Here is a 27,154-nt window from a genome sequence, read left to right on the forward strand (position 1 = left end):
ATACTCGCCACCTGGTGGTGTTCCTGAGTGGCTCCGCCTAGAGCGCCCTCTAGTGGAAACAGTTATATATGCAGTTAGACAGTTACTAACAATCCTACACAGAACCTCTGACTTCAACACTACGCATACAACAATACAAAAAAACGAGCTCATGGATTGTTTATGGCGAAAAGGTGGGTTTTGAGTATGGCTTTAAAGGTCCGTAGAGTGCTTGCAGATTTCAGGTTGAGTGGGAGCTTGTTCCAGAGGGTCGGTGCTGCGACTGCGAAAGCCCGGTTTCCCTTTGTCACCAGTCTTGTGTGGGGGATTTAGAATGGAGGGTCTGGAGCCATGATAGGAGGTCCAGCTTCGTGAAGATGGAGGCTCCTTGCAGGGGTTCAAAAGCAGAATTGATCAAAGGCAGGGGGTATTTGTTCTTGACTGTAATATTATTGAGACCATGGTATAATATATAATATACAGGGGCAAAGTGAACCATCTTTTTTAGATACGAAAAAGAAACCAGCACCGACAGGAGAGGAGGAGGGCGTGATAATGCCTGTGGCTAGGGATTCGTGGATGTACTTTTCCATGGACTCTCTCTCTGGACATGAGCGATTGTCAATGGCACAGTCGTACAGACTATGGTGTGGCAGGGAGAGGGCATGCTGTTTACTAAAAACAGCTTCTAAATCATGATAAACAGGAGGGATAGTGGAGATGTCAAGGGGTTCATTAGCAATGAGAGAATCAGCTACCTCTACTGAGGGTCGAGCAGACTGCAGGCAGGCGGCGTGACAGTGGGAGCTCCAACTAGTGACCGAACAAGTTGGCCAGTTAATGACAGGATTGTGTAGTCTTAACCAGGGCTGGCCGAGGACTATTGGTGTATGGGGGGAGAGGATGACGTGGAACCGTATGATTTCGCTGTGATTACCCGAAAGTAATAGGCGGAACGGTTTGGTAGCGGTGAGTCACTCGAGCAAGTAGGCTCCCATTCAGGCCATTGGCGCCGAGGGGTACGGCTAGCGATTCGGTGCCAATTCAGTTTTCGCACCAGAATCAACCAGGGCGGACAAGGGAAGCGACTGGTCACTCCAACTAAGTGGCATCGAATTGCATACCAGATCGGGGAATGGAAGAGGTACTCTGGCTCGTTAATGTTCCCACATTCATAGACGAGCCCAAGCGTTTTTTGGGCGCACGTGGCAGGTATCCCGGAAGTGATCCTCCCGGCCGCAGTACATACACGCACCAGACTGGAGTCTTCAGTGCCGCTCATCGGGGGAGAGGTGAGCCCGACCCATGGGCTTGGGGGCCGAAGAGGGCGGGGGAGAGCGTGGAGCGGCACAGGGGAAATAATGTTCGGGACCAAATCTGGTGGGGTGAACGGAGGGGGAAGAACGGGGTGATTCCGCCACCGTGGGACGGCTAAAACTAGCTCTCTCATGGCGGCGCTTGCAGAGACGAGTGTCCAGACTCCTGGCTAGATTAATTAGCTCATCCAAGGAATCCGACGTCTCTCTAGCAGCTCATTCGTCCTTGAGGATGTCACTGAGTCCATGTCGGAATATCCCTTTTAACGCTTCATCGTTCCACCCGGAGTCGGCAGCCAGGATACGGAATTCAATGGAGTATTTGCTAACACTGCGGTGCCCCTGACGGATGGCTAAAAGTCCAGCAGACCCATCGGTACCACCAAGGGGATGGTCAAAAACCTTTCGCAACGCAGCAGTAAAATCGACAAAAGATTAACAGAGTGGTGTGTGTTGGTTTACCAGTCCTCCTTTGTTGGTGAGGGCACGCTGGAGCCGATCCATTTCTCCCGAGTCCTGTGGTGCTGGGTCCATCATTGGTCCGAGTGTTCTGTTAGGGTGGCGTCTAGGTTGGAACCCAAGAGCAGAACACAAGGCACAGGAGAATATGGCGGTTTAGGGTGTTTAATAAGGCAAAAAATGAAATGTACAGAGGAAGGTCACTCCATGTGATCCCAAGCTACGTCCATGCTGGTGACGTCCATGGGTGGGGGGTAGGCCGGGGGTGTGCCATCCTACACACAGAGAGAGCAAGGTTAGAACACGGCAGGTTCAGAGACAGTGGAAGTATACAGGTTAGAGTCCTAGTACCACGGTAGGTGAAGCAACACTCGGACGAGGAGTGGCAGGAGTGCAGGCCTCATATCCAGGCTCGATGATGATGTGATGAGTCTCAAGGTGCTCCCATAGTCGAGCGGACTTTACACGGACTGGACTCTTTGAGCTTTCATAGTCGAGCGGATCTCCGCGGACCAATTTCCTACATGTCTCGCGCCAGTTTACAAATCTGTGATGTCATAAATGTATAGATGTAGCAGTACTGTCTATCTGTATGTCGTGTGTGTCATATGATGAATTGAAAATGGGGGACCCTGATGTAAACAAGACGAAAGTCTTTCTCTGGTCTGCATCCCCTTAACAATTGTATGTATTGAGCCGTACTGTACTGTACCCATTCTGCAATCTGTTAATAAACTTTTCAATCAATTCAATCAATCAATCAATACACCTTGCGCCAGTTTGTGTGACACCAAGTGGGCGCAGCGGACGTCCGCGCGTCAGAAAATAGGAGCTTCGCACTTGGACTCTGCTTTGGGTCCGCTTTGAGTACCCTTTGGGTCAGCTTTGAGCCCGCGGGAGTGTGCTCTGTGTACGGTCCGCTCGACTATGGGAAGATCTTCAGGTGTGTAGGATGACCCAGGTAGACAGCGTGGGGAAGAGGAAACAGGAAGTAGCCCATATAAGGGTGTGGATGTGGAGACCTGCTGCCAGACAGGAGAGGGAGACCCTGGCTGTGGCTGTAACAGAAGGGTCATCATTGCTAAACTTCTTTTGACTTGACTGTAAGTATATTTGTGTCCTAATGTATATGGTGACTGAAGTTATGATAACACTCATAATGGCATATAATGAAGAGTTGATATAATAATATAATACATTTTGGCCAATGAGAACAAATGGGGCAGTGGCTCAAAATCTCGGGCACCTCCCTCTGCTGTTCAGGTAACCGAACTCTGGTAACACACTTTGCATTTCCAGCACAGTAAAAAAAAAGCTGCATTTTACATCAGTTTATGTAGGCTACAATGTGGTTTATATGTCATGTTGTATTGTCCTATACATAATATTCACAACTAGAATGGGTGCTCATTCGAGCATGCTATAGTGGGTTATAAACAGTTCCCCCAATGAAGGACGTACGGCATGTACACATACGTTTTATATCATCTCTTGTGGCCTTTTCAAGATGGGTGCGAGTCACAAGTGCTTTCATGCAGTTTGGGGTTTTCATTGTGATTGAAGTTCCTTTTGCATACACAAGTTGTTTGCTGAGGTGGTTATTTCAAATAACATGCATGGTTAAAAAACTAAAATAATAATTTAAACACACTATAACATAGAAAGAGACAATAGACCACACACATATAACATTTGCAACACTTAGAAACAACTAGAACCACACATTTAGCTGCAACCACAAAGCATGCTGGGATGGAGGGAGTGGCCAACTGTCTCCAGCATTGCACCGTTGCCCTTTGGCGGTAAAAAGGTGTACCACAACTACACAAAGGACTACATGAAAGTCAATGGAGAAAGCTAGAAATGAATTCCCACAAAAATACTTCCCATTGCCAGATGTGAAACATATTCCCACACGCTCATCCTAGTGCCTCTGTAACGTTCTGCGCCAAAGCACAGGCTTATCAGCCCAATAGTTTGTGAGTGATTGCGCGGATTCACACACACACACACACACACACACACACGCATGCATAATGTCCTCAGATAGGCTCCACCTACCGCAGACATAATAAACTGCAGTGTTTGAACATAACAATAGCTGTTTCTGTTGCTGCTGTGACAATGCTATGAGAGTTGAGGGTTTATAGCTTTCATTAGCTTCCATATATCTCAGGTATATAGCTTACAAATAATTTGGGGGATTTTGGGGGGGTTTAACATCCTGTGAAATGTCCATGCTACACACACATTAGTAACACCGGTTTGCAGGTCCCTTTGCAATGATCATCAAAGTCAACCCCTGCTGATTGTACACACAAGGGAATATCTAAATCAATTTAATACAATTACATGGAAATCTTGTTGGGTAGACAGGGTTTTATTTATTTATTTTAAGTCTCATTTGTTTGTACAGATAATGAACCTGATTTTGGTCACATTTTTGGCTCAGATTCAGGCTTTATTAGATGGAATAAAACAGCTTTATAATACATAAAACAAATAAATAGTTAGAGTGATAAAGAAAATAACATCAAAACCAAATAACATACATACATTCACTTGAGTTACATCACTTTCAATATGCACTGCATAGTTTTGTCTTTAAATTAAGTAGTAATGCCCGATTCATTATTCATGTAAGAACTTTGATCGTTTGGCACGATGATGAAGTGACATTCTGAGTTTGCCTTACAAAGGGCATGCTAATTATTTTAAAGCTGTTAAAACAAACAAAGAAAATGAAATAAATTAACTATAAACTCAAGAGAGAAAATGTGGTTACTATCCGTATTCATGCATGAAGCTCAGTGTGGAATCCTGAAGATTTCTAATACCTCTATCAGATTACACAAGTTGTGGTTTCTAAAGTGTGGCGAATAGTAGCCCATAATAGAGTTCAATTACGTACATTTTGTCATGCAGTCATCTTTATTTGTGCACAGGGGTCACATGTGAGGGAGAGAGAGAACACAGTTGTCAAGTTTATCAAAAGTACCCTGTCAATTTAGATAAACACAGATATGTAATCATTTGCCATGGGCTATGTATGTTTCTTTTCTTTTTTTGCTTCCGACATTGCCTGGCTCTGCAAGCCACTCCCACTCTTTCAAACACCTGTGACAGACGGATTGCGACGACAGTGAAATTCCAGTACAAGTTGAATGAAATGTACAGTATTTCAATGCAGATCCACCGCACTGGAGGTTAACGTTAAGACTTGGACTAGGTTTTAATTAATCTTTGTCTGAGAAAACAGCTCACAGTGGGACAAAGACATCCAACAGTATAATGATAGTTTAACTGGCATGTCCTCGTCGTCCTATAGGAGTCGGTTCTAAGCCCCATGGTTCGCCAACAGGTTATTAAAACCTCTGTTTGGCACCTGTGTGTATTAGCCGTAAAACAGCGACGGCCCATAAACAACTACCGGTTGTGTTGGTGATAACGGTGATGGCGTGGTCATTTGTGCGCGTGGGTGTACGTGTGTAGATAAAACTCTGTGGCGTGGTTCCCATGACGACATCCTCTCTCTCCCCCCCGTCGAGCACATACTGTATCTTCTATACAGTTTGAGGTGGAACTGCAAAACGAGAAACAAAACACAAGAGGGTTTACAGACAAGTTAAACATCCATGTGGATCATATCCATATTTATGGTAGGATTCAGCTTACTTTCTGTCTTTGGTATTTGAGTGACAGCTGAGTTGGACCTGCAAATGGGAAATAGAGAGGAAGAAATGGGTAAATATCCATGCTTGAGTTTGCAAAATGGGATACGCGAAGAAGACAATTCCTTAGTACATTGTTGTAGTACATTTCGAAAACTGTGGCGACAACTTCAATCATACATAAGGACTGCGTTTGGTCAAAGTATAGCCTTTTTGTACCCCAGGCTACACGTTTATCTGGGTTAGCTTAGATCGAGGTACAAAAGATGGTTGAGGCCACAGAGTTCTGGAGAGTTCCGATTTCTTTTGGGGCTCGTTCTGATGGGTCAGCAACTTGCGGTCTCTGTGGTGCCATACAAGCGGCATGCCGTCGACTAGGAATAAAGGGACACTGTCCAAAACACTACGAACACGATGCAGTGGGGAGTTATCCTTCATCCAGAGCGGAGTACAGTGTGATTTGTCAGGGGCGCTCCGTTTGGACGGCAAAGAGAACGCCGTAGGATCATCTTGAATATTTCACTGTTGCGTAATGTTCTGGATGAACTCTCCATGGAATTGAAATACAGTGGAATTGCTATTACATCACCAACAGCGGGTAAAACAGAAAACGGTCACCATCTTACTTGGCCCACACCTGACAACTGCATTCATCTACAAGTCATGCCAAGTCATGCCAGCGCACTGTGCTGCACTTATTTCACCCTCCGTCTCCTCTGACAGTTTTAACGCCATTGACAATTTATACATTAAAATGTTCTGATTTCCACTGTTTCGCTTACTATACAGATGGCTCCCTATTCAAACAGGTAGGTCTTGTTAGTCGCCGTAAGATGACGGCAGAATGAACCGACTTCTCTTTAGACAGACTTTGGTACTACCACTACTGCTAGCTTACCTCAACCATATTACTGGTATTACTAGTAGTAACCTACTGCTAGGCCTACAAATCGTTACTTGTTTGTGTTTAATTATATCTCAAACTATTCATTTTCTACACTGAATTCTCACCGCACAATGCTTCAGGCACACTTTCCGATATAAGAGTGGTAAGCTACTGTATGTCTTCCTGTGAAAATGCAGACTTTTTACTGCCCTAGACGCCCATTATGATAATTCAGAACTGGGCCAGGTAAGATGGCTGCCGAAGGTTTTACTGCAGACAATGGGCTGCTTTGCATTCCATGGCACTCTCAAACGTGTTAGAAGTGTTTTGGGCACGTGTACAGGGGTCAGGGGTCAGGGAGAAGACATTCAGACAGATAGGGGGGGTTGTAGGGAGTCGGGGGGGGGGGGGGGGGGGGGGCATTTTGTCTTAGTAATACAGTATATAGATAAGAGATTGGGGTAAAGACTCCTTATGCGCTCTGGTTGGGCATCCTTTTGAAAAGAATCATTCCGCATGCACAAGTGGGTCATCCACCAAGCCTTGTGCAAAGTCTTACTTTGAGGAGGATTTAACACATTTTGTGAATTTTTTACCTGTTCAAGGAATGACAAACAGTACAGAGGTGAGGAAAGGGTTAAAGTGGCTGTGCTTACTGTGCGTATGAGTGAGTACTGTGATGCGAGAGAGGAAAAGGTGCAACTTACTCAAGGCTATTAATATGCCAGAGACGAACATAATTACAGCAAGGATAACACCTACGGTCCGCAAAGTCTCATAATCTGCAGGGGCCATAATAATCATACAGAAATGACACATTATACAGGGTCAATCAGTGAACCGGGTACGTTTGTGGGAGAGTTAAACATGAAGTATTAATGAATGTAATGAGATGTGTGGGCTGTGAATGTAGAGAGCGTAGGATAATGAACATATAGGCTAATACATGTTGCAAGAAATCTATTGTTTTAAATGTAAGCTTATGATCTTACCATAATCAAAGTCACTTTGATCTGGATACATCACATCTGGAGGGGAAAAGACACTCATTAGTTAAAGACTTCTCGTGGAATTATGTGGATCATCTGTAAAAAATATATAATACAAATATTTTTTTATGTTCAGCACCATGGACAGCAGATTTCATTCTCCAAACGGCTTTTCGTTTTGAAAGGAATGGTCACATTTTTACTTTATAATTACTTTTTTGGAAATTGATGCTGACAGTTTGCCTGTTTTCGTCAGACACGCTCATGAGGAGCGCTCATTGCCAATGCAGTAGCCTTGCTCAGCAGAAAGAGATGCGCTACAGAAAGTGGGTTACAAGCGCATATGAGGCATATTGGGCAATCATTTTGAGTGCGAGCAAAAACAAATTGCGCTTATTGATTAGAACAGACAGGCGGGCCAATCGATTAATGTTTATTAGCTAATCGAACTAATATAGGCTACATTCAAACTCTTTAGGTAATTGTCTGCTGTGCTGTGATACTCTTGAGGAAGATATGACAGGTAGCCTATTGTTTTAATAAGGTCTACATGGTATTGCCATCTTTATTGAGTATCAATAAATTATTATTATTGACAATAATACGGCTTATAGATGTTGGTGAAACCCCACTTTCTTAAAGGCTTCGTTGGCGCTTTCTTCTTCTGCCATGCAGGGCTGCCACACCCCCCCCCCCCCTCGCAGAAACAGACTAGTCAATCTGAAAGAAGCCTATATTACATTATGCTTTTAAATGTAGGCGAAATATCATTCACAACAATATTGTGTTTATTGAAGGACATTCACAAATGTAACAAGAACGAACTGTGATTGTGAAGCAGTGGGGAATCTGTTTGGCACCAGGGCAGCAATGCACCAATTTGTAATCAACTCTATATAATGATACAACAAGTATTGTAATGTAACCATTCCTTTTGAATTGAACTGCACCTGCATACAGCGTTCACGTTTAACATATAGGCTACTGTATATTTTTTAAGTTGAATAAGTTGTCAATAAAATAAAATAAATCCTGAATGTGGAAAAAAAAAGACAAATGAAACAAACCTCCCGCAGGTCTGGATGTCATGATGACTGCAGTGTTGTTCGGTCTTCTCTCGGGTTCTCAGTCGCAGGGTTCCAGGGTTCCAGCCGGGTTCCAGGCACACAATGGAGAAATGATTAACAAGCACACTCGGGCGATGGGGGAGCTGGCTGCTGCAAGAGAACTGCGACTCGATCAGCTGCGGGTGGAAACTCAACAAGGCGGGCTCCTCTGGTGGCGAAGGCGAAGCATTGCATGTAGGGTTCTGTGAGTAGTGCAGAAACCCAGCCAGAGGTATTCCCCTTAGATATCAGTGACAGACTGCCGGGCAATGCGGATGGTATTCCACGATACACCCCGTGCTTTATGGGGAGGAGTACTATGCATGCATATTGTTGCGACGAGCAGGAAGGGAGCACTATATATATAAATAAAAAAAGCAGTCCAAGAAGAAGGGATGCGCTCACCAGCAGACATCACATCAGTCTCACCGGTATGCGGCACACAGCCACAGACGCGCCTGGTACTATGTAGTGAGTGACAAATAATAACAACAATACACATTATCATTAGGGCCCAAGTATCTTGTGTTTCATCATACATAATAATGGGATTGGGTTTTGGGCGGAGTGAAACCTGGTCTGGCTACAGTATCTTGACTTAAGGGTGGTCTTAGTTCCGACTCTTCCTAGGTTTTGGGTCACAGCCTCTCTTCCCTCTTCTCCTTCTGGTACTCAGAATAATAAACAGTAGATGTGTAGCAAGGGGATTGGGTTTCTTCATTGCACGTTTATCCTTATCATTATAGGGCACAAGTATCTTGTGTTTTATTATAATAATATTACTCAATTAGTTCGTTTAAGTCATTTAACTTGATATTTGAGTTTAGAAGAACACACAGTCGCTCCAAATGGACCCGCACCCTTAAATTGCATCAGCTGACCACAGTGACCACCATGATCGATGCACTGGTGTTGGAGTTTGAAGCAGCCCCCCCCCCTCTCTCCAGTCGGAGGTTCACAAGCTGCGCTTTTGTTTTTAGCGCTTTCAGTGAATTCTAATAAACCAAACTCCTCTGGTCAACACAGTCAGTTAAATTAAGCCATCCATAGGAATTAACTGAAATATCCCAAGAGGAAAACATATTCCGGTTTGATTAGTATTAGTGTTTGATCGATATGTGTGGCGATAGGCAAAGCGAGTCGACGTCAGCAGAAAGGGTTGCAGCAGCAGCAGCAGCAGCATCATTAGCGCTGCTCTTCCTCCTACATAATAGAGTGGGGCAACACCCTCAAACAATATACCAATATAGCCCAATTAAACAGAATAAACGACATGAAACATAATACAAATCACGAATATATATTCATTGACATGATATTTCTATAGTTTGCTACCCATATGGTTTAAGGTAAAGTCTAGAGCTTTTTATCATTGATTCTACCGCCACTTTGCAAAAACGACCACACTATGATCATATTATATTCAAATGTAATGTCATTATACAGCACACGTACAGTACAACGGCATTATGATTATTGTATTGTAAAATGTTTACACTATTTGCATTGCTTTCTTGTTTGTCCTACTTCGTGTTCATGCTGCAGATAATAGGCACAGAGGAGCCAAGAACGAATCATTCCACCCCTCTATGCTGTATAGCAGTAATGGACACATCTGAACCTTTTTATTTTATTATTTTATTTTATTTGAAAGTTCCAGAGTAATACAATTTACAGCCACATCTCGACCATATAAAACTGCCTTGCGTCGCACAAAAATCTCCAACTAAGACATTGTGACTAAGACAGTCACTCTAGAGTCTAGATAAACACATAAGACAAAAATAAACAGGAGAGCACATTGACAGGATGGAATTGAAAGAAGCTGTGCTCTGTAGGGGAGACAGTGTGACAGACAGTCCTTTTCTTGTTATCACGTTCTTTGCTGCCACCGAATGGCAAGAGTCGGTATCACTACAGGGAAGAGTAGAAACGAATTATATTAGGATTTCCTGCTCGTTACAGACTCCTCCAGGCATCAGATATATCGAAATTCTTAATACTTAGTTACCAATGATCCACTGCGTGATGCTTCTGGGTCATCTACTCAGCTGGAGGAAGAGTTTAACATCATCATTTTATTCAGGGAGAATCAAAAAAGACTGCATCTACCTGATTTTTATATTCAGAGTTAAAGGTGCTGTAGTATCCTTTTGTTAGAATAAGTGTAAAATAGCTCTACACTCTCAACAGCCATCACTGATATAGCGTGTTTGGTCAGTAACACAGGTCTCCCAGTCCCTCCGCTCTGTAGTAAACAGAAAATAAATTTTCTGGTATCCCTTCCCACTTTATCCAATCAGGAGAGAGAACCCCATATATATATATATTTAACGTATTTCAAGAAATCTTGCCAAGCCAAATGTGCTTACTTTACTGGTATATTATTTAACTTGTTTCAAGCACACATTTGCTAAATTTTATTTCTTATTTTTGCCAAGACCGTTTTTGCAGTGTGGAGTTCTCCCTCCTGATTGAAGTGGGAATGGGATACCAGGACATTTATTTTGTTTACTGCAGAGCGGAAGGACTGGAATACCCATGTTACTGACAAGACAATCTATATCAGTGATGGCTGTCGGAATGTAGAGCTATTATTTTAACATGTAGACCACTTATTTTAACAACCAAATAAATACCACTTACAGCACCTTTAATTATATTGTTTACACCGTTTATTAAAATAAGGATCTTTACCCTTAGGAACACCTGCTTCTGCATCAGGAAGTTCGGGAACCATGGGCCTGAGGAGAATAGATAAAGAATGGTTATAGCCAAATTAAAGACAAAAAGAGATTAAATATAGTATAATTTCCATATGATACAACAATAATAATTTTCTGAGCCTGAACAATACATTATATTTTATCTTTTTAGATGTCAAAGTAAATCTGTAATATATATATATATATCACCTTCACCAAACTTACTTTGGCTTGTCACTCGAGCAGGTACATTTTCGACCTTTAGTGAGGAGAAAAATTATTTAGTTTGTTAAAAATCGAAAAAAAATGTTAAGCCCTTATTGGTAAACGTCCCTCTTACATCACAACACTGTTGGAATGGAATCTTGGAACCTATTCTACATGTTCAAAACGACTGGTTGGTTCTTAGGGTTCCTGGAGTTTACTCTGAAGCGTCAAAGGAAAAAGCAGTTTTTCCTATAGTTCAAACACCTGGAATGCCCTCCTCTGAAGCTTCTTCCTTCTTTTGCTTCATTTCAAAGTATGATCTCTGACTACTGTGTGTCGACTAGTAACTGTCTTAGCAGATTTTTGTATCGTTTATTCTTATTTATTGTGCCTATATGTATGAAATTGCTGATAAACTGTCTTGTTTTGTAAGATTGTAAATGAGAGGGGCGCCCTTGTGGCGCGTACCATAGTGCCACGCGCACCTACGCGGCCGACCCGGGTTCGATCCCAGCACCCGACGCTATTTGTCGCATGTCCTCCCCACCTCTCCTCCCGTTCGCCCTCTCCTCTGTCGGTCCTGCGTGACCAAGAAAAGCTGTAAAAATGCTCAAAAAAATAATTAAACAAAAAAAATATTGTAAATGAGGGTAAGCTCAGTGTCTTACGAGTTGAAATAAAGGTTTGAAATGTGAAATATTATAAAAATCAAGCAAAAAAAACACTAACCAACTGCTAGATTATGAATCACCTATCTTAAGCCAAATAGCCTGGTGGCGGCAGATATGCTATTAACACTTAATGAAGCTTCACACAAAGCTCTTCCTATGGGGTCGATAAGAAGTCAGAAGACCCCTCTGTGAGCGTGCAGAGGCACCAGAGAGGGACGAGGGGTCCCCATGATTAATTTATGGATTGGTTTGGGTTACAGGGGCAGCCTACATCTGGCACTACAGACTGGGATGCCTGGACCAAAGGAGCAGCAGGACATGGGACGGGGGGCGCACCTTGTAACACATGCAGCAGGGGGGGGGGGGGGGGGTCTAAGTGCAGAGGTTGTGCAAGATGTGTCCATGTCCGTCTGAATATACCTGCATACGATCCTTCTATATACCTACTTCTACACCCGCATATAACCCATATAACTCTGTATGATGGCATGTACAATAATGTATATACCATATATATTTATTCTTACTGTATATATATATCCACATCTGTACATACCTGCATACAATCCTTTTTAATATACAGTATATTAGTACATATCCCTTACCTACTCTTACTAATTACACTGCTGGCCAGTATGACTACTACCATATTGTCTTTATACCTGTACATATTAATACTAAAACTCTGTACATACACCTGATTACCACTATACTTAGTTGTACTAATTTATATATACCCAGTTTAATCACCTGTACGTTGCATATTACTATTGCACTTTACTGTTACATTTGCACTCTGGTTGGATGCGAAACTTATTTTTGTTGTCCTGTACTTGTGCTGTGTAATGACAAAACATTTGAATCTAATCTAATCTGATCTTGTTTATCAGGAACATTGAGGATCAGGGATAATACCTGTATACTGGTGCCGCATGTAGGGCTGATGTGAGGCTAAAACAGGGTATCAATATCAGATAATTCCCCCAATACTAAAATGCGATACCAAGAGTCACGAGGAACGTCGGAAATGAAAGCAAAGTGGCTTTGTTTTCGGAACCTTTTACACACTGACGTAAAGATCTCTAAAATGAATTATACCGCAATCCGTTTTGTCCATTAGCTTCGACGTTAAGTGTTTGCTCTTCAGTAAGAGAATAATGGTTCGGATCAGTAGCCAGTATCAGACATTTAAAGTCTAGGATCCTGAATTATTCAGATGTGCAGGGATCATAATGTGATGACAACGATACGAGCATAAAATGTCTAACTGTGTTCTGGGTGGCACGAGCATAACTGTGGTCATGCATTGTAATCCTAGTTATACAACTGCAGGCAAAGCCACATGCTCTGCCTATTGAACCCGTTCCGGGAAGCGCACTGCTCACGATGAAACAATTTTACATGCACAGATCACCTGTCAGGGCTCTGCCCTCCGCCTGCTATAAAAGGCGGCTGTAGGTGCCTAAATGCCTAGTTTGATAATAAGAATAATTTCAGTTCATGAGAAAGTATTTTGGACATTTAGTTCATGGTGTTTAAAATTAATTAATAAATAGATAAATAGACAGTATTTACAGTACAGTACAGACATTAAATGTGAAGACAATTCATGTTTATTGATAAGAGTGATTTTTTACATGATATTTGGCTGATATGATATAGGGCCTTTTATTTTGACATGATAACTTTATTTACCGTCAGATGTTGTATTGTGGTCAGAATTGTTTAGAAGTGGCGCAGTGGGCAAGGCGCTCGCCACTAACGCAGGAGATGCTGGGTTCGAGCCCAGCTCTGGGCGTTGCTACCGGCTTGGCTGGTCATTCATACTAACACAATTGGCAGTGTTAGGGGTGGGAAAGCCGGTGGGTGGGGATTGGACGTTGTGGACAGCGACTCCTACAGGTCGGTTGGTGCGCCTGTACAGCAGAATCAGGAAGTATCGGGGGCAGCGTGAGCCTCCCACGCGTTACTCCTCGCCACTGAGAGATCGCGCTGTTCAGGTGAAAAGATGCGACAGCTGCCTCCTCGTGTACCGGAGGGGACACGTGATGCAAGGCTTGGTCCTCACTGCAGCCGACCAGTGGGAGGCATAGTCTAGCAACGTTCGAGACAGGGGAGGAGAGAATTGAAGGGAGAATTGGCGAGGCGAAATTGGGATGGGGAAAAATAGAAAAATAAGGAGAAAAAGTGGATACAAAAAAAAATTGTTTAGAACAGTGGTTATCAAACTACGGGTCTCGACCCAAATTGGGGTTGTGGGTAGGTAGGACAGTGGAAGTTGATATTGATATCTTGATTATCTGCGCATTGGAAAGTAAAAAGAAAAAAACTTAAAAAACGTTTTCTTAAAAATAATTTTTTTTATAATGTTCTGGCAATATATTTTGGCTAAATATGCCTCGTTTTAATGTGTATTGATAACATAGTGCTGTAATTACATTTTCTAATAAATATGCATGATCAAGTTCAAAAACGTGTGCTTTTATTTTGATATTCCTTAATTCCACGTTGAAATGACACGATACATTAACACATTGAGTGCCACGCCCCTTCCGGGAAATTAGGTCTAGATTGCCACCGCTTTAATCAATGGGAGGATGGGGATATTTGCGAACGCTTAAACTATATCTTAAATTATGGCTATGGGTCTAATACACCCGTCGCTTATCAATGACTTGCTTGCAGTCAACATGTATGAAACGGATTGTTTTTTCATCAGTACATTTCCGTTTTATACCGTTTTGAATACGAGTATAGTTTTGGAGATTTCTAGTAATTCCAGAGAAAGACACGATAATAGCCCTTTAGTGGAATACACAAAACACGTTGTCATTTTTCGGCTGATTTATGAATCGTTTTTCAAATAAACGCTAGATTATCGATAGTATATGTGTCCTCATGCACAAAGAGAAGCAGGGTCTGAAAAATCGCTTCTCCGTATTTTGGTCGGCGCGAAACCCCCCAGTCAATGCAATAGTATCCAGCTGCATGCCCGAGAAATAAAACCTGGACCGGACTTATTCTTTTGATGCACAGTCCCAGCCAATCCAATCCAATGATGTGCAATACCATCTGGGAGACGATAGGCGGCGGTATTTGCCCTTTGCGAGCTCAGACCCATTCCCAATGATAACGTCTGGCTGGATGGATGAAAAATTAATGGATATCGTTAATAAAAGAAATAACGATTAAAACCCGACTATACTCGTGATTGGCACTCAAGCGATTGCGAGTTAACCCGACTATACTCGTGGTTGGCACTGAATAGGTTAAGTGTGGGGTCCCCAAAGAAAATCCTAAATGAAATGGGGTCACGGTATGAAAAAGATTTGAGAACCTCTGGTTTAGAAGGAAGATACACCAGATTGTACCGGCAGTCAGGCCAAGTGATGAGAGAGTGGAGCCAGACAGTTCTTAGACCTCTCTCCCTGCATGGACTAACTTTATTTATCTCGCTCTATAAGACTAGAAAACTTGAAAGTGTATATGAACACCCTGAATTGGAATTAAACAAGTGAATCTTACGTTGTGGTCAGTGGCTTTCTTGTACGTGGATGTGGAACGGGAGAATCAAAGTTGGAGAGCGTCCGAAGTTTATGGTATCAACATGTTTGGGAACCTACAGCGGCCTTCCTGGGGCTAAGCAGGGTGGAAGAGCGAGAGGCTTTGCTTGCAATCGTACTACTGACGTTACAACGCCCAGTGGTGACTGGTCATTAGGGGCAGAGCCCCACCTAGTGTCACCAAAAAAGAACAGCAGACAAATGTTATTCATTCTTAAAGATTTGCCTATTATTTGCTCAAATGTATTATGTATCAATGTTACTAAATTGCACATTTTATTAGTATTTTAGTTCATGTCATCTCTCTGCCTTGCTGTTTCAGATTGCGTTCTTCTACCGATCGTTAGGTCTCAAATAGCACGAATGGGGCTAGCCCCTCTCTTATCAATGCAGTGTGTACGGTACGTGGGACAATACAAGTGCGCATGCTCAGGGTGTTTTATCATTCGCATCAATTTGATGGCGAGTGGGGCTCGGAGCCCCTAGCCCCACGTGAAACGTCATTTCGTATTTTTCAAAGTTGACTGGCTGGCGATGCCTGGCGTCGGATTACAGTCTGCAAATAAGCTTTCCATTGCTAACGGCAGCTACTGTGAACTACCTAGCTAGTGATGTTACGTGAAAATGAACACGGTGGATTATTTACTCGAGCACAGGTTTGAAACCCTACATTTTAGGGATGCACCGAAAATTCGGCCACCGAAAATTATCGGCCGAAAATGGTTAAAAAGGCTCTTTCGGCCGAAAGGGTTTTAGCACCGAAAATATATCACCGAATGTCAAAGAACAGGGTTACGTAACGTTCGTAAGCTAAAGTGTTGTTGTGATGACGTAATCAAAACGTGCAACGTGTAACGTGAGCAGCTTGGCAGCTCTTCCTGCGTTCTGCAGCCTGTGATAACTAACTCCTCTTGGGAGTCGCGCTGTTTCTTATGTAAACTCTGCGCGCAACGCATTCAATAAATGCGTCTTTAACATGCTTTATATCCTTGCCATTACTATATGCCCGTCGCGGTTAAAACCTTTTAAACTAACGTTAGCGTTAAGCTAGCTAACAACGCTTCCATTCCTCTTTGACCCGTTCAAGTTTCAAGTTTCTTTATTAGTTGTCATACAGAAGTACAGAATACTTTTACACAAAATGCTTCTTTCTGTTACGCTCCAGAGACTGTGCTAGACAAAAATAGATAAGTATAAAATAAAATAGAATAAAATAAGTATAGCAAGTATAAAATAGAAGTCACGTACGTAGGCACAATTGTTCAGTATGTACATATCGCTGCTGTCGGGACAAAACCTCATAACTCAATTTTTTTTATTTTGTTTTTATTATATAAATCAACTCCGTCATCCTCCATATGTGTGTGTGGGTTTTACAAAGTTTAAACAATGGGAAAGCATTAAACCAATCATCTGTCTAAACCTCCTAACTCTATTCACCCTCAAATCTGTGTTAGTTTTTTTCATCTGCTGAAAAGTTGGGTTTTTGGAGTTATGAGGTTTTGTCCCGACAGCAGCGATATGTACAATGTTCAATGCAGAGTAGAAGTAACTGAGTTACCATACAATATACTATACAATATACTAATATACAATATACTATATAGTGCAAAGCAGAAATGGGATGAGGTACAATTTTGGTACAATTTACAGTAAGGTGTAATGAGGTATGGGTTGTAGTGCAAATTCTTTACCAATAAATATAAATTGTGTTTAGGTATTCTAAAGTGTGTAAGTGGGTGCTGCAGTGAGTTGTTTGTTTAAAGTGAGTGTGTGCGTGTCGATGTGTGTGCTGTGAGTGCATTTGATGGTTGTTACATAGTGTTATTGTTCGTTGAGCATCCTGATGGCCTGGGGATAGAAGCTTCTTCTGAGTCTTTCTGTGCTTGCCATGAGACTCCGGTATCACTTGCCTGACCGCAGCAGTTCAAAGAGGCAGTTGTTTGGGTTACCCGTCTCTCGTAAGCTACGTCATCCCCCGCTAAGAGTCATGGGAGATGTAGTAAATACAACAGTCCTGTGTGTGTGTCTTTATGCAGATCGTTATGCAGTTTTAAAGCACCTTGGCTTTGTTCTGAATGCACTTTGTTGTAGTTATCCTACAGAGAAAAGAAAATGCACTTGACTTTAATGCACATTTTGTTGTATGCAAAGAGAAAATGTTTAAATTGTACAATCTTTCAGCAGTCAGTCTGGAATTAATGTATGCATTCAAAAGTGCTGAATAAATGTTTTATGGGCCCATAATAGTGATTATTAATATTATTTAAGTTAAGTTTAGCCATAATCATGTATTTTGCCATAATCAGGTAACAAAAAAAAATAAAAAATCCATTATATATATATTTTATATTAATAATTTTCGGCCTTTCGGCATTCGGTTTTCGGCCAACTGTTTCCTATTTTCGGTATCGGTTTCGGCCAAGAATTTCCCATTCGGTGCATCCCTACTAAATTTGGAGGAGAAAATTGAAATCAAACGTCTGGGTCCACATCAAGCCACTGGATATCGTTATAACGCAAACAGCTTGCAAAGGTAACATCCATCCATGAGAACAACCTACTGTAGAAGAGGCTTTTACTGAGACCGTCATTTGGCTGAAACAACTCCTATGATGACATCGGAGTCAGAGAGGAACCTTTCCACGTTAAAGAGGATAAAAACGTTTACTCGCAGTCGCAATACCATGGGACAGCCACGACTTAACGCATTGGCCAGCATCGAAAGCCAGTGCTGCGTTTCTCTTCAAGTGACAGCTTTGGTGAGTGATATTTTATCATCTTGATGTTATGGTTCTGGTCCGTGCTTTGGCAATGCTGTTGTGTTGAATCGCTTGATGATGGTAGTGTCATGTTTAAAGACAAGGTTGTTGTCATTGAATCCCTAAAGAGTTGGCTGTGTGCTTTGGTGTGGCCTTCAGTGGCGTTGAGCTCTATAATAGCAGTTAATTTAATCCATCAAAGTGCAAAAGAAATCACCAGAATGCAATAAATAAGGTGTTTTTTTACACTAAAAACGTCCGCTTTCATATATTTAATATATATGTATTTATTCTTACCGTATATATATATCCATCTACAGTACATTTGTACAGTACATACCTGCATATAATCCTTTTTACATATCTGTAGATACTATATCTATATAAGTACATATCCCTTACTACTCTTACTAGTTACACTGCTGGCCAGTATGACTACTACCATACCTGTATATATACCTGTATCACCGTACATACTGTATTAATACTACAGCTCTGTACATACACTGTACTCAGTAGTACTCATTTATATATTTTATACCCAGTTTAATCACCTGTATATTGTGTATTACACTTTACTGTTACATTTGCATGGTTGGATGTAGACAATTTCAAATGATTTAAAATAAGAAACTACAATAAAATAGACCAATTTGAATGAAACAGCACCACGACAACAACTGTAATACAAGATACAGACATAAGAAAGATGCCATATGACAAAAACGGTCATTTGTACTGGAAAAACAAATACAGTCAAATAGCGTTAAAATCGTCAAAACTAAAAAGACAAATATTGCGATGTGATATTTTGGCCAAATCGCCCCCCGGCCCTACGTCATAGTGCTGTAAACCCTGCACGGCCGGGGAAGATGAAAGGAGAGACCACGGGTGCAAGAAGGTTATGAACTGCAACCGGGTCACGGCAGGGGTCTCCGCTTTCCCACGCGCGAAGACGCACACGTCCCACTAAGACGAGGAGCGCACCCGTCTCTCCAGGGAGAGAGCGATGGCGCAATGGGGGGGGGGGAAGAGGAGGGTGTGCAAGTTACAACAAATTGTAACGAGAGGGAGGATTCTGGGTCAGGTACTCCACCGTAGTATGGTCATGGACACTCAATGGAACAACGAACCGAGACTAGTCCTTGAAGACGTTGTCCTAAAGATGTGATATCTCTCAAAAAGTCCTACTGAACGAACACCCTTTAAAAAAGCAATGTTTACATATTTTACCGAAGATACACAAAAGCCTACAGCGTCCTCCGGGGAGACCCATTGTCCACTCCGTTCTGATGGTACAAACACATCATGTGTGCTGTGTCCTAGTGGTACAAACATATTATGTCTAATGTGTCCTAGTGGTACAAACATATTATGTCTAATGTGTCCTAGTGGTACACACATATTATGTCTGCTGTGTCCTAGTGGTACAAACATATTATGTCTAATGTGTCCTAGTGGTACAAACATATCATGTCTAATGTGTCTTAGTGGTACAAACATATCATGTCTAATGTGTCTTAGTGGTACAAACATATCATGTCTAATGTGTCCTAGTGGTACAAACATATTATGTCTGCTGTGTCCTAGTGGTACAAACATATCATGTCTAATGTGTCCTAGTGGTACAAACATATTATGTCTGCTGTGTCCTAGTGGTACAAACATATCATGTCTAATGTGTCTTAGTGGTACAAACATATCATGTCTAATGTGTCCTAGTTGTGTCCTCAGTTGACTCAAGAAGTCAAGACTTTTTATTTTGGCCAGTCAGTGTGCATTACAATAACAGAATAAAACAGGATAGAAGTGTAGCCGTAGAGAGTACCCATGATGCAATGTAGGTGACTTTCTGGTAACTCAGTAAATTGTTGTCGTTCACCTAACCCAATGGCGTCCCGTCTCCTTCATTATACATGGTGTCAGCGAGTGAAAAATAACTCAGAATCTCCGTGCTCTACTCTGCTATAAGCTGTGGATGTTTTTTCTCAGTCAGGAGACATTTGGTGAGCAGCTTAGTAGCGAAAATAAGTGCAGAAAACAGTGACGAACGAAAGCCAGCAAGTCTGCTGGAGTCTGTCAGTTGCTAGGCAACGCTAAAAGTTTTCCTGAACATATTTTCTGATTGCTATATGGGAGAAAAGAAAATGAATACAAGCATAACATGTCTACAGTGTTCTGGTGCTACAAGTATAACATCTACAGTGTTCTGGTGCTACAAGCATAACATGTCTACAGTGTTCTGGTGTTACAAGTATAACATGTCTACAGTGTTCGGGTGTTACAAGTATAACATGTCTACAGTGTTCTGGTGCTACAAGCAGTGAAATACTTACTAACAATAAGGGCGATGCCCATGACGAAGAGGACCACTGCGAACACCAGCCCACCAATTCTCAACGATTCATAATCTGGAATGGAAAACAGATCCAGATCCGTTTATAATCCTTGAAAAGGTGTACGATATGTGAATATCTGTAGACTTCACTTAGTAAGATTTAATCTCCAAGATCCCTAAATGTTGTGACCAGAGGTACACAGATACTGGTACTGGCCCGGTACTAGGCTAAGATTATCTGATGATAATGAAATTATATTTATATGACAATTCCATAGGGGATTGACATTTCACTAGAATACAACTTTGAAATGTCTGTATTTAGAATGTTTCCCCCAACAATTTTCTACAAAATAAAGCAATTGTCAAAAATGTTGTCAGCAATTCAATGTGAAGCAAAGTACTCATATTGTACTCATATTGTACTCATATCGGTGAGTACTCAAAACAAAGCACGTATACTTTAATTTGGTCAGCAAAAAGTGGTAGATTCAGGACTATAGAGAGGTCTGGCGCTACAGTTCGACTCAACTTCTGATTGAATGAAAACAATTAAAGGATGTACCGTTAACGATGGTTATTTGCATAATATAAAGTGAACGCGTTCAATCAATCTGTGCAGTCTGGAGGTTGGGATGGATTCCGAAACGACTACAGCGTAGTGGGGACGGATAAGAAACATTTGGCAGTGGAACTACAGAAGCTTGGCCTCGGGGTGAATGTTTTCCATCACTCGTGGTAAAATGGAGGGAAAATGCAAACCCATCTTGACCTCCCAGCTGTTTCCTGTGGGAAGAGGGGGCAGGTCAGACGTCAAAAGCCCTCGTCGCTCCGCTCAACACTCACCATAATTAAAAGGACTGTCATCATAAGCTGGGAGGAAAGAGCAGGAAGTGGGGAAACAAACAAGGAAGTGGGGAAACAAAAGAGAAGCAGATTTATCCACTGACAGTTCATATTCAGCTACGCAGCATATTGCAGACAAGAGCCATTCAGCCGTTTCAGGCAAATATAATACTGTATAGATGACTGCTCTCAAGTTTATAAGTTGCCAATCAAATTAGAACAAAGTCAGTGTCAATTAAACCAAATTACCTTTATCCATCGTTGAAGCTGGGAGGAGGGGGAGAGAGAGAGAGAGAGAGACATAGAGAGAGAAGACCATTAGTATTTACAAGGCATCCAGACTGATGGTGTTTAAGGTGAAACTACGTCAATGCAGACAACATTTAAGGTGGTGGAGGTTACTGTGAGAGGTGGTTGTGTGCTTGCGTGCGTACACACACATTAAATTAAATCCACATTATTAAGTTCAAATATGGCGTTCCACAACACCTGTATCGCAGTGGTTTTGTCACACAGACTGCCATACGTGACAGAGACAATGTGTCAGTAACACATGCCTATTATTGAAGGGCAATTTGTAGAGAAATAAAATGATGATGGCCATTTTTAGAAAACGAAACAGTGAGGAGCAAATATAAGGGCTTGGGACATTATTTGGGAGACTATGACAATGATGGCCATTCCTAAGCTCAATGTTTAATAAGTGTGTGGTCTGGCGGTGGGTGGCGCAGCGGACGTTGTGCTCGTCACCAACGCAAGAGAAACCGGTATCGAATCCGGCTGTCAGCGCTGCCTCCGGCTTGGTCCGGCCGTCATACTGACTCAATTGGCAGAGTCAGCGGGAGGGGAGTTGATGGGTGGTAATCTGGTCGTTGTAAAACAGCGACTCCTACAGGTCGGTCAGGGCGCCTGCACAGCAAAGACAGGAAATGGCGGGGGCAGTGTGAGCCTCCCACACATTACACCTCGCCAATGAGAGTCCGCGCTGGCAGGTGAAAAGAAGTGACTGGCTGCCTCCATATGTATCGGAGGGGACATGTGATGGGCTTCTATCCTCCCTATGACCGGCCAGTGGGGGGCACATGCGAGCAACGATCAGGACAGGGAAGGGAGAATTGGCACGAGAGGAAAATTGGTATGTGAGAAAAATCGCAGAAAAAGGAGGAGAAAAGTAGGTAAAAAAAAATAAGTGTGTGGTCTGTGTGAGTGAATGCATGCTTGTGTGTTTTACACGTTTTACGTGTAACTGACTCAGAGCTGTCCTTGACTAAATCAATTCTTAGTTGACTTGAAAGTCATAGAATTAGTAGACTAATGATTCATTGATTTAATCAACAAATCTGTAAAATTTTATTTCCCACTTGCAACCATGCATAAGAACCTCTTTAACTATAGCACTGCTTACCAGTGATGTGTTTATCATGCAGTATAACCGCTTTAACTATAGTGCTGCTAACCAGAGATGTGTTTATCATGCAGTAGAACCTCTTTAACTATAGCATTGCTTACCAGATATGTGTTTGTCATGCAGTAGAACCTTCACACTCTATGTCCATATTTGAACTGTGATTTGTTGACCTAGAAGGACCGCATACTTTTGTTGACTTGGGATACTCGGTCCTCCCAGTAGGTCATTACGAGTCTGGTAGGATTTATAGGTTTGGACTGAGTGCACTTATTAGTATTACTCAGTCCTAGAATAGCCAGCTTGTTTAGTTGTAAAAGCATGCCTTAAATTCAAAGATTGAATCACAAGCACATCACTATACAAAACTCAAACACCCCCTGCTATCGCATCAGGAAAGGCCCAGTCCTCATGAAGTGGTCTGTGTGTGTTTGCATGCATGCGTGTGTTTATTTGTGCCTGACTCAGAGTTACAACACTAATGCCTAATTTATGCGCCAAAGTGGTTGCGGCGAGACTGCCGAGCTCCCGCAAGCCTACCGGCGACGCCTACATGCAGCTGGCCAAAAATTTAACTGTGCATTAAATCGACGCAAGCTGACGTGGACAGCGCAGAGCTGTGATTGGCCCCTGCCCTGAGCTGGGCCTGACGTACTTCCATATTTACATATTTATCATCTCCGGAGCTTGGTCAGAGCATTCCATTTTCGATCGTGATTAACTACATTACAAACATGGACCAAATTGAAGAAAGACTGGCAGAGGAAGTCAGAAAATAGCCATTTGTACAACAGAGCACAGCACAGCCACCTAGTGGTTTGGCGGTGTACTGCAACATACGCGTTGAACTGACGTGGTTAGTCTAGTGGTTCTCAAACTACGGGTCGCACTCGTGACCCAAATTGACAGTGGGGTCGCGCATACAAAAAAAAAATTATAATAAAAAAATATGTATGTTCTGGCAACATATTTTGGCTAAATATGCCTCGTTTTATAAATGTGTATTGATAACATAGTGCTGTAATTACATTTTCTAATAAATATGCATGATCAAGTTCAACAACGTGTGCTTTTATTTTTATATTCCTTAATTCCACATTGAAATTATGCGATACATTAACTCATTGACTGCCACGCTGTTTTCCCATCTTTACTCAATGGCGCCAGCGTTATTGACCATTTTCGCGATGTTTGCGGACCCATCGTGTGTTCTGTATTGTAGCTATGGAGACAATAGTATGGCTCATTTGACAGGCATTGTTTATAGTCCAACATTGACAAACCAGTTCATTTCTACATACTTTAGTTTGTGCGCTATTCCACGCTAAACATCGCCCCTTTCCAAAATAATCCAGTATTTTTTTCTAGATCACGAGATATGACGTGTTATATGCATATGCCCAAATCGTTCGGGTTGCCGCCTGAAACCTATATTATTTCCAAATCAAAGCTATATACCATATAGATGTTTCTTCACAAAATCATCAAGGGGGGGGGGGGGGGGTCGTTTTACGAAGCTGCATCGTTACCAAAAGCATGTTTTAGGTTCGGTAAAAGACGACGCTGTGATCGATACAAAAGCATGTTTTAGGTTTGGTAAAATGGATATAGAATAGACCTTACCTTAGTCAGAAGGTACTCCAAAATGAATAATCCCATCGCGATCGCAATTACTCGTGTATATTGGGCATGGCTATCATACGGTAAACAATAGGTTTGAGGTGATCAAATCTCCAACCGATTGCGGTGTCCTGATTCCCTCTGAGGGGGAGGAGTTCCTGCAGCCAGGTTCACAGAGAGAGAAAGATCCAGAGACCAGATACCCAGTTCAAAAGGTAGGCGACACTGCCACCTGGCGGGATTCGATCGTCATTGCAATTTTAACGTAGGCAGCGGCAGTGGTGCGTTATTGAAATCATCTGGGGTGACACGCACCACGTGCACGCGCGCTCCCGGCGCGTGCGCGCGCTCCCGCGAATGCGCATTTAATGTCCCCTCGCTTGGGCACAGACTAAAGACAGTGCCTAATTGCCTCTACGAATGGAATGTAACACGTCTTCACAACAAGTTAGGTGTGAATGTGTCTGAGAACGTATTTAACACACCTGACGACCGGCGCTATTGATATGCAAATAGCGAGTGAGCTTGCACACCGTGCTACCCCGTCCCATGAACAACGCATGCCTGGGCAGCGGTACCAGGGAGACACAGGGAGGTCAGCACGAGTGTTTAGAATAGGGATCAAAGAGGGTGACCGGGTAGCACAGCGGACTAAGCACCCGTCTACCACCGCAGAGACACTGGTATCGAATCCGGCTGTCAGCGGTGCCTCCGGCTAGGCTGGCCGTCATACTGACACAATTGGCGATGTCAGTGGGAGGGAAGCCAGTGGGTGGTAATCTGGTCGTTGTAAACAGCGACTCCTACAGGTCGGTCAGGGCGCCTGCACAGTGAGGGAGGGAAATGGTGAAGGTAGTGTGACCTCCCACGCGTTACACTTCACCAATGAGAGTCCGCGCTGTCAGGTGAAAAGAGGCTGCTGGCTGTCTCCTATGTATCGGAGGAAGCATGTGATAGACTTCAGGGCTCCCTAGATCGACCAGTGGGGGGCACATGCGCACAACGACCAGGAAGGGGGGAATTGGCATAACGACTAAATTGGGATGGGAGGAAAATACAGAAAAACAGGAGGAGAAAAAGTGGATCAAAAAAGAATAGGGATCAAAGGAAAAAGATCAAAGGAAAAAGATCAATAACTCGCTATTGGCGCTCAGCAGTTGGCGACGAAACACAAGTATTCTCGTTTTTGGCGGCCAATGAGTGTGGGCTCCCCAAAATAATTCATAAAAAAAAAGGGGTCACGGTATGAAAAAGTTTGAGAACCCCTGATGTAAGGGCCAAAATGGATTTAATGTGTAATGAATTTATGTGACCATGGGGTGGCGCTTCTGTTTAAAAGCGCCAGGTACACTGGGTGAAGTTAGGAGTTTGACCCGGAAAGGGCAATGGTTTTTGACTGCAGGTTATGTTTGTAGGCAATTAGTTATTGTATTAATTATTATTTGATCAGTTTAAGGAGCAAAACCCAAGATACGCTGTTTCCACGGTGAAGCAAATAAATATAATTTTCCAAGAAGAGCTGCCTGCATTGTATCATTGGAACATGGACGGTTTGGTATCAGATCAAAACAAATATAACTGCTCGTCAGCCAGGTCCATCTACGGGATCAAATTTATCAGGAGCTCCGTATAAGGATGGGAGCTCCTTAATACCTGGTCTAGATCCCACATGCAACATTTCGGCAATAGCTGACGTGGAAGCATATCTCAGCCTTAAATCACCTAACTTTTTTTTTAATCCACTTTCTCCTCTTTTTTCTATTTTTTATTTATTTTTTTGCTGTGCCAAATCTCCTCTCCCCTGTCTTGAACGTTGCTCGCATATGCCCCCCACTGGCCGGTTGTAGGGAGGATAGAAGCCTTGCATCATGTGTCCCCCCCCCATGTGTTCCTGATGAATTGAAAATGGGGGACCCTTTTTCTGTACTGTATTGCACCCATTCTGCAATCTGTTAATAAAGTTTTCAATCAATCAATCAATCAAACCCTCCGGTACACGAGGAGGCAGCCTGTCACATATTTTCACCTGCCAGCGCGGACTCTCATTGGCGAGGTGTAACGTGTGGGAGGCTCACACTACCCCCGCCATTTCCTGTCTCTGCTGTGCAGGCGTCCCCAACCGACCTGTAGGAGTCGCTGTCCACAACGTCCAGATTACCACCCATCGACTTCCACTCGCCAACTTTGCCAATTGAGTTAGTATGACGGCCAGCCCACGCCGGAGGCAACGCCGACAGCCGGAGTCGAACCCGGTGTCTCTTGCGTTGGTGACGAGCGCAATGTCCGCTGCGCCACCCAGCCACCCCTATATAATGAATCTTAACTACTGTTGATTCTAAGGGGTTTGGTTTTCATGTAACCCTCTTTCATTAACATATCCACCGCCGGAAACGCTTTAAAGCGTTATTTCCCGCCATGCTTTGACCGCCAGACCTCGCTGTACAGCGTTATTGAGATCAACATTTAATTTTTTTGCCCTGGCATTCATAATTCATATATACACCTGCAACGCTCCAGCTGGACCCTAAAGGTGAAGGCAACGACGGCTCAATACCGCCGCCTGGTGGATGGTCGGGCAAGTTACACTGGCAAACAGGATATGGGGGCTGTGCGTCGATTAAATTCATCCGG

General features: G+C 42.8%; 1 protein-coding gene across 2 annotated transcripts in view; it reads right to left on the bottom strand.

The window, feature by feature from the left end:
* Positions 1 to 10,039: 10,039 nt before the first annotated feature.
* Positions 10,040 to 27,154, bottom strand: part of LOC311246734 (sodium/potassium-transporting ATPase subunit gamma-like) — a 30,563-nt gene continuing 13,448 nt past the window's right edge. For both annotated transcript variants that reach the window (XM_084336958.1, XM_084336957.1), the window contains 7 exons: positions 21,748 to 21,765; positions 21,499 to 21,525; positions 20,651 to 20,725; positions 11,337 to 11,370; positions 11,104 to 11,150; positions 10,418 to 10,457; positions 10,040 to 10,320 (listed from right to left, as the gene is read on the bottom strand). In XM_084336958.1, the coding sequence (XP_084193084.1) occupies positions 10,450 to 10,457; positions 11,104 to 11,150; positions 11,337 to 11,370; positions 20,651 to 20,725; positions 21,499 to 21,525; positions 21,748 to 21,765 (209 nt within the window). In that variant the 3' untranslated portion in view covers positions 10,040 to 10,320; positions 10,418 to 10,449. The remainder of the gene's footprint in view (positions 10,321 to 10,417; positions 10,458 to 11,103; positions 11,151 to 11,336; positions 11,371 to 20,650; positions 20,726 to 21,498; positions 21,526 to 21,747; positions 21,766 to 27,154) is intronic.

Source organism: Notolepis coatsorum (genome assembly GCF_963971535.1).
Source record: "Notolepis coatsorum genome assembly, chromosome: 19".
NCBI classification, from domain to species: domain Eukaryota; kingdom Metazoa; phylum Chordata; class Actinopteri; order Aulopiformes; family Paralepididae; genus Notolepis; species Notolepis coatsorum.